This window comes from Crocuta crocuta, unplaced genomic scaffold (assembly GCF_008692635.1).
Source record: "Crocuta crocuta isolate KB4526 unplaced genomic scaffold, BGI_CrCroc_1.0 scaffold70, whole genome shotgun sequence".
Lineage (NCBI taxonomy): Eukaryota > Metazoa > Chordata > Mammalia > Carnivora > Hyaenidae > Crocuta > Crocuta crocuta.
The window spans coordinates 15,638,931-15,647,058 of NW_027528417.1; the positions used below are offsets into that span (position 1 = coordinate 15,638,931).

The window sequence follows — 8,128 nt, forward strand, 5'->3', positions numbered from 1 at the left end:
TTTAACAAAGCTGGCGCAGAGGCAAGATCTAATACTGATATCCAACATCGATGTGCCGGGCACTGCTCTAAGTACTCCGCAAGACTTAGTGGTGGGAAGATTTCAATTATTCAGACAACAGCTGGAGTTTAATTTTGCTATAAGTCTAGCATCAGCAAAAGTCCTGATTTGCCTCATTGACTCTTTCGTCTCCAGAGTGGGATCTAGCCTCTGACTGCCTGGGTTTGCATCCTAGCTCTGCCAGCTTAGAGAGGGGCAAGTTTGTGTAGACTTGAGCAAGCACCTTAACCCCTGTAAGGCCCCGTCATTTGGGGGTAGTGGTGCCATGAGGATCCCAAGAGACTGCAGGGAAAGGACCAGACGCTGCCCAAGGAAGCTCTTGCCAAACATGAGCTGCTAATACTATTATTATCACCTCTGGAAGGGAAGGGACATTTTAACCAACAATAAGTACATTGAGATGATGTGAAAGTAACTACAACCAAGAAGGAAAGTGACCATTTTGTCTCAGAGGTGTTACGGACACAGGAAGACAGTGTTGCACCACAGCATTGAAGCCGTGCTTCATAGAATTTGGGGAAAAGTCTGACCCAGTGGGATTTTAGCCTAAATCCTTAAATAAGAATGTATATATAATGGATGGAAAGATAGAAGAGATTCCAAAATAAATTTTGAACAAATCATTAATTCTATTGGGAAGAAAAAGGAAGAGTTTTAAAAATAACCATGACAATAACAGAGAGCTCTGGGCTGAGCCGATGCTTTCAGGGGACTGCACACATACGTGCAAAAGCAGAGTGTGGGCATGCAACCAGGTGTGAATGCACAAAAGCAACTCAACTTGAAGTTGAAGGCCAAGCAGAATGTTAGACAATGTTTGAAACACAAAAGAACATGGAAAGGATGGCTCATTAGGACTTTGCCTACAAAAGAGTTTTTATCTTTTTCAAGAGAGAGTAGCCCTGACAAAAATTGGAAGACCGGGTGGTAAAGGTAGCAGAGCCTGAGGTAGAGCAATAGAGAACTAAGTAGCCTTGGAAAACACACACACTAGAATCCAAGTTGCTGGACAAACCTACATACATGTCTTTCAGGGGTCACTTTGACAAATCTACAAAACAGAGTGGGATTGATCCAATGAGAGGCAAATGGACAAATGTCCCAGTTTTTTAAAAAAGTAGAAAAGGAGACATCCCAGTCCCTGGCAAGTTTCTAGAATAAATTATTAACCAACAATTTGCCCTTTGCACACAGATATTAGTGATTTAATATGAGTCCTCTTATTCCTTTTCTGGTAGAAGTTGCAGGGTGGTCATTTAGGAAATGCCATTGGATCTCAGCACAGTCTTGATGCTTTAGTGGAGAAAACATAGGGTTGAGGTCTGGAAACCTGGATACTAAATTGGCTCCCTGATTAGTAAGCTGAGTGACCACCTACAGGTTCCTAAACCTCTCTGACCCTCATTTATGAAAGATAGGACATGTTCTTTTAAGGAACTCTCATTTTTAATATCTGTGATTCTACATTGTAATGAAAAGTAGACTGACAGTCCAGTCCAGAGGATGTAGTCCCAGTCGGGCAGCCACACCTCAAGGGCTGTTTAATGCAGTGTCAGCTGTCTTAAATGACCAAGAAGAGGGCTTGGTCCCTGTTTTTACCCTTTATAGATATGTTTTAATGACTTAATCCCCCAAGTGATAGGAAGGCTATGGGGTCATAGAATGAGGATTTAAAATAAACTAGATGGACAGAGAGGTCTTAGGCTAAGAACCAGATGAAATTGATTGACATAAATGTAAAGCCCTATATCTAAGTTACTTCCGAAATACCTATCTGAGGTGCCTGAGTGGCTCAGTTAGTTAAGCATCTGATTCTTCATTTCATCTCAGGTCGTCATCTCATGGTTTGTGAGATTGAGCCCTGCATTGGACTCTGCGGTGATGGCATGGATCCTGCTTGGATTCATTATCTCTCTCTTCTCTCTCTCTCTTTCTCCCTTCCTCCCTCCTTCCCTCCCTCCCTCCCAAAAATAAATAAACTTACCAAAAAAAAAAAAAATACACAAGTTCACAATAGGGAAGAGCTGGCTGAGAAGTAGATAATGGGAGGAGGGTCTGGGTGTCTGAGACAACCACCATTCAAGCTGAAGTGAGTCAGCTGTCATCTAGCTGCTAACAACGGTCATATTTGACAATAAGAATAATGCTAAAGGGGGACTGGGCTTCCCACATTATGTCTTTTCTGGGGAATCAGAGTGTGGGAGGAACCCAGCCCCAGGAAGTGCTCCTGCCATGGCCACCAGTGTGATCAGATCCTGTGATGGGTGTTATTTTTCAGTGCTAGAAGCCATACAGAACAGGAGAGTAACAAATAGTAGTCCACACAGAACGGGGCAACCAGAATGGGGAGAGCCTGAAAACCAGGTCCCACAGAAGGGGCTGAGAGAGTTAACAGTGTTCAACCCAGAGGATGCACAACTAAATGGTGGCGTGAGGGAGGGGCAATAAAGGAGCCCTTAGGACTTAGCCTCCGCCTGCCTGCCATCCAATCTATGTGCTTGCATTTGTACGTTGTGTGACTTTGGGCAAGTTACTTAACCACTTGTTTGTCTCGTTTCTGCACATATATAGAAAGAGGGGATAGCCAAGTTTATTAAGGGAATACATGAGATGTATACAGAAGCTTACCTGGCATATGGCAGTGCTTACTATATATGACCAGTGATGATGATGATTGTATCTTGTATCTGGTGGTCTGTCCCCATGGAGGAGGATGGAGGGTCAGTCTGTCTGGCTTCCGCAGAGGGAACAGGAGCAGTAGGTAGAAGCAGGAAGAGAATCTGGTTCAACGTAAAGAGACCACCTTTCAAGTAATCAGAACATCCCAGTGAAGAAGTGAGTTTCTGATTACTAGAGAAGCTCACTGCATTCCATTTTGTAGTTGAGGGACTCCTTATCCATGGAGATGATAAGGTGCCATAAATTAAGAGCTTTGAAGAAATCAGGAGGTGAGCAAATATGAATGGCAACAAGCCCAACCTTCCTATTCCTCCTCTGTTGAGAAATCTCTGGAAGTTTGGATTTGTAGGTAACCGCAAAGACCGTGGATTTTTATTGCATGCTTTTCGTTTTTCCTGCCTCACAATAAGTAAGATAAAGACCTTGGGCTCTACAGTCAAATTCCCTAACTTTGAATCCTTGATATTTTTATATAATCAGCCATACAACCCTGAATAACTTAGCTCACCTCTCTGGGTCCAGTTTTTTTCCTTCTGTAAATGTAGTAATAAGCTACCTACCATCCTGAGGAACAAAGATCAGAACTAATATATTTCTTGCTGCATTGGTAAACAGTATGCCAAAAGTAGACCGATTATAGATATGTGAGACAGGCAGATCCAAGCCTTCTGGCCTTTTGTACCTGGTGGGGGATGTGGGTGGTTGAGACTGGATAAAGAAATTCTGCTACATCAGCAAGCACATATGCCAAAACTGCACTTAAAATGCAGATGTGGGAGACAGGCAAATTCTGAAAGCCTTCCAAATCCTTTTTTCTTCATTATTGTAGTATGGTTGACACACAATGTTACATTCATTCCAGGTGTACAACATAGCGATTCAACAACCCTATACCTTACGCTGTGTTCGCCACAAACATAGCTACCATCTGTCACCGTACAATGCTATTACAATACCATTGACTGTATTCCCTATGCTGTATCTGAAAGCCTTCCAAGTCTTAAAGTCTTGTGCTTATCACAGGAGGGATAAAATAAGAGGGGGTAAAGTGAACTTCTCTGTCCTTTGTTGAAAATCTATGTGTTAGGTTCTGGGCTCAGTGTCCCACCATATCTTCAAAATGGTTAGGCAGGGACAGAATTGATGATAATGGGGTTGGACTGGAGAACAGATTTGTAGTTGCCTTGTGAATCATCCCTGAAGGCCTCCTAGATCTATAGAGGACCTCTGGGCCCTTCTAGTCCCCAGAGCCAACCAGGATTGCATCTCCCCCAGTCCACTACAGGGGCCAAACCGTTAGACCTCAGCAACTTTGCCCAAGATTCACCATCTGACAGAGGCATGCTAGTGGCTGAGGGCCTGTCATGCCCTTCATGAGAGCCCCTACCACACACACACACACACACACACACACACACACACACACACACACACACAGAGCCTTGGTTTGGGATACACGAAGAACACTAACAAATGCCCTTTTCTCCCTCCCCTTCAGTGTGACGGGGTTGGGGTAGACCTGAGCAGCATCTTCCTTGAAGGCATTGCCATTCTCAACATTCCCAGCATGTATGGAGGCACCAATCTCTGGGGAGAAACCAAGAAGAACCGGGCTGTGATACGGGAAAGCAGGAAAGTCATCACTGACCCCAAGGAACTGAAATTCTGCGTCCAAGGTAAGCAAGCAATGTCCAAGGACATTGCTCTAGGTCAGTGTCCCACTGAGAGGAGTATTCAGGTGAGCCTGTTAGCAAACTGTTTCAGGGCCTACAGCAGGCTCTAGAAGGTCCTACAGCCCAATAAGGACCCATTTGGGACTTTGCTGACTCATCATCCCTGTTGTTGTAAAATCTACCACCTGATTGAGAAGAGAAAATAACAATAAGGGAGCCCTAAATGACAGTCAGTAATCAAACTGGGACTCCGTGAGGTCAGGAGTCCAATACCACTCTCTAGGTTACCCGTGTCCTCCCATAACCAAATCCAATGGTTTTCTCAAACTTGATCTTACTTCACTCACCAGCGGCATTTGACCCAATCTCTCCTTGTTCCTGAAAATACTGTTCACTTGGCTTCTAAGATTCCACACATTCCTGTTTTCCAGATACCTCACTGGTTACCCCTTTTCAGTCTCTTTCACTGACTCCCCATCTCTCTAACCTCTTGGTGCTGGCGGACCACAGGCAAGGGACTCAACCCTCTTTTCTGTCTGTACTCAGTCTCTTGATGACCTCATCGAGGCATGAGACTTTATTTAAATACCACGTGAGCGTCAGTGACTCAGCATATCCAAAACTGAACTCCTGATGTCCCTCCCACAAACCTTCTCCACCCAGAGCCTTCTCCATTTCTATTGATGTTAACTCCATCCTGCCCATTGCTTGAGAGAAAACACTAGGCACCATCCTTGACCCGTTTTATTTATCTCACGTCTCATAGCCAACCTATCAGAAAACCTGTTAGCTCTACTTTTAAAAAAAACATCCAGGGTCTTGTCACTTCTCACCACTGCATTTCTGCCACCCTGATCTGAGCTGCCATTCTCTGTCCCCTGGATTACTACAAATCCTCCTAACCGGATTCCTTGCATCTTCCTCGGCCCTGTAGAGTCTGTTCTCACTATTGCATCAGAGCACCCCTGGGAAAATATATCAGATTATGCCACTCTCTGGCTCAAAATCCTGCAGTGGCTCAGAGCAAAAGCCAAAGATCTATATGTGGCCTAAAGGGCCCTAAATGGTCTGGCCTCATGTTACCTCAGCGATTTCATCTGCTACTACTCTCCCCCTCAGCCCTCTGCTTCTGCCACCCTGGCTCCTCTGACACAGCAGGTTGCTTCTATGGACTGACTGTTCTTTTTGACCAGAGAAACTGGATAGTATGCCTTAGAAGCCATCAACTGGACCTTCCCCTATTAAACCACCAGGATACAGAACACACTTTCATCCCTACCCCTTACCAGCCATTTCTACCAATGAACCAAGTGGGAACTCAATCAGAGTACCTGGATAGCTCTGAATCCTCTGTGGATTGGATGAATGGGTACCACCGATCCTCAGGGGTTTTCAATGGACTAGTAAGCTGAGGGAAGAAAGCCATGTGTGAAAGTGTTGACAGAGAGCTATCACATCAAGAGGCAGGAGACTGGGTTCAAGTCCAAGTACTGGCACTATCATATTTTTGGCATCTCAGTTCTCTTTGCTGTAAAACCAGCATCTCATGTAAAATTTTGATAGCTGAATGAGTGGGGTTGAACCAGATCATTGGTTCTTATACCAGGCCTGCTTGTTGAAAATGAAGACTCCTAGGCCCTACTCCAGATCTACCTAATAATCTCTGGGTTGGTTCCTGGGAATCTAAAATTGTAACGAGCACCCCAGATAACTCTGATGGGCTGCCAGGTTTGAGAACCACTAACATAGACAAAGTATCCGTGGATTTGGGTCTGTGTCCTTTGATGTCCCAGGCTGACAAATGCTAAGACTGGATGTGATCCTACCATAGGAGACAAAACTTGGCTGACCATCAAAGGGAGGAGTTACTTGCTTATTTCGGACCCATCTGTTATACAATCAGATTGTTATATTCCAAGTCAAGGTCATCAAGAGGTATCATCTCCACACCTCCACCCTTTGAGAGAGGACTCAGGAATTTTAATTTCTCTGTTGCCCTCCTAAGTCCCCTTTACTTTACACAGTAAACTTTTCAATTTGTGTAAATTATTAAACTGAATAATGTGTTCCTCCTTCCTCCCTTGGCAGGGGAAGTTGTGGGTGCTGGCAGAGGGTGGGGGAAGCACTGGAGGTTATAGAAGGTTTGTGCAGACTTTCCCACCCTGATGCTCTTACCCTAACTCTCACCCTGACCCCCAGTCCCATCAGAACAGAACCGTGGGAGAATCCTCCCCTCACCCCCATCCAGGGCATGGGGAAGCTCTTGCTGAGGACGTGTTCTGGTTAGGATTCGAAGATAAAACCTTTATCATCTCTTTACATATCTGACCATGTGTCTTCCCCTTCAAGCAAGAGTAATGTGTCTGCTGATTGCTCTTGACCATCATCTACAGGAACTCTCTTCCCCAAATCCCCTTTTCCCACCCCCCAGAATGTGCTATCAGAGCTGAAACCAAAGCTACTTCCTGTTCTTTAGATGAGGATGTGAGCTGAGGAGAGCAGAGTCCAAACAGGGGCCTGGCTTCTGGGCTTTACAGAGACGGCAGCATTGAGCTTTCTTTTGAAAGGGCCAGTATCTCATTTAAGTTGAGATGTTAATGGGGGGGCGGGGGTGGGAGAAAGCTAAAGAGACAACCTATTTTAGTAGAGAAGCATTGGCCTGAGAGTTGAGAGACCTGGGTTCCAGTCCATACTCTGCCTCTCACTAGTGTGCGGTGTTGGGCTAGTCTTTCACCCTCTTGGATTTTAGTTTTTGGTTATCTGTAAAATAGACAAATGTGACAAGCACATACACTCCTACAGATCATAGGTTATTCACAGCTTCGCAAAATTAAGGAATGGACAGGTTGCAGTCTAGGTGAGCTCCTTGAGCAAAATTGTATGGCAGCCTCCTTTTCTCTTTCAGTGTGTTTTGTTTCACAGTTTGTAGGCCAGCCACTGAGAAGGCAAGAACCTCTCTCTATAGGCTCTTCATTTCTTGGGATTCTTTACTCTTTGACAATTTCATTGGGATTGGAGGTGAGGAAGAAATCAGGAAAGTGCAATCGGAGGGAAGCAATTTATCTTAGGGCATGTAAGAGGAAAGGACAGTAGAAGAAGTTATAGTCAAATCTCTCTTATCACAGATCAGTCTTTCTCTTTAGAAAAGTAATCCAAGAAATAAGGTCATTCAAGATGAGCATGGGATGAGTTCTATATAAACATTGCATAGTTTAGAACACAGTGAGTCCTGGGAAAATCACCAAGCTTGCAACTGAATGACTTGGGTTTACATTTAGGCTTTACACTTTCTAGTTTCATAAACCCAACTGCCTTGAGTCTCAGCTTCCTCATCTGTAAAATGGGCCTAATAATACCTAACTTGTTATGAAGATAATTGATGTGAAAGTGCCTGGAACATAGTATAAGCTCAACCTGTTTAAAAAGAATTCCCCTCACCCTTAATTCTAGTTTATTCTGGAGCATACCAGTTGGATTTCTGATTCTGAAGTTCTTATCTTTAGCATTGCCATCTACCTGTACTATCACTAAAAAGGAGCAGAGCTCCTGCCAAAGTACAGCTCAGCCTTTGTCCTAGCACATTAAACTTATACCATCAATCGTACTGACACCTCCTAGACCTTTCATGTTCCAAGCATGGAGGCTGGCTGTTATTTCCTCTTTGTATCCCCGCTGCCTGACCCAGTGTAGTTAGTCAAAAACACCAAAAAAAAAAA

The 8,128-nt window shown here is 44.3% G+C and overlaps 1 protein-coding gene and 1 long non-coding RNA gene across 4 annotated transcripts in view; one reads left to right on the top strand and one right to left on the bottom strand.

Annotated features, from left to right (window-relative positions):
• DGKG (diacylglycerol kinase gamma) overlaps positions 1-8,128 on the top strand; it is a 160,401-nt gene that overhangs the window by 118,990 nt on the left and 33,283 nt on the right. For all 3 annotated transcript variants that reach the window (XM_077754424.1, XM_077754425.1, XM_077754426.1), the window contains one exon: positions 4,238-4,415. In XM_077754424.1, the coding sequence (XP_077610550.1) occupies positions 4,238-4,415 (178 nt within the window). The remainder of the gene's footprint in view (positions 1-4,237; positions 4,416-8,128) is intronic.
• The window catches only part of LOC144223612 (uncharacterized), a 22,323-nt gene that overhangs the window by 6,385 nt on the left and 7,810 nt on the right, over positions 1-8,128 (bottom strand). The window contains exons 4-6 of the long non-coding RNA XR_013332767.1: positions 5,744-5,820; positions 4,259-4,326; positions 2,689-2,840 (exon numbers count right to left, since the gene is read on the bottom strand). This is a non-coding gene — a long non-coding RNA (uncharacterized LOC144223612). The remainder of the gene's footprint in view (positions 1-2,688; positions 2,841-4,258; positions 4,327-5,743; positions 5,821-8,128) is intronic.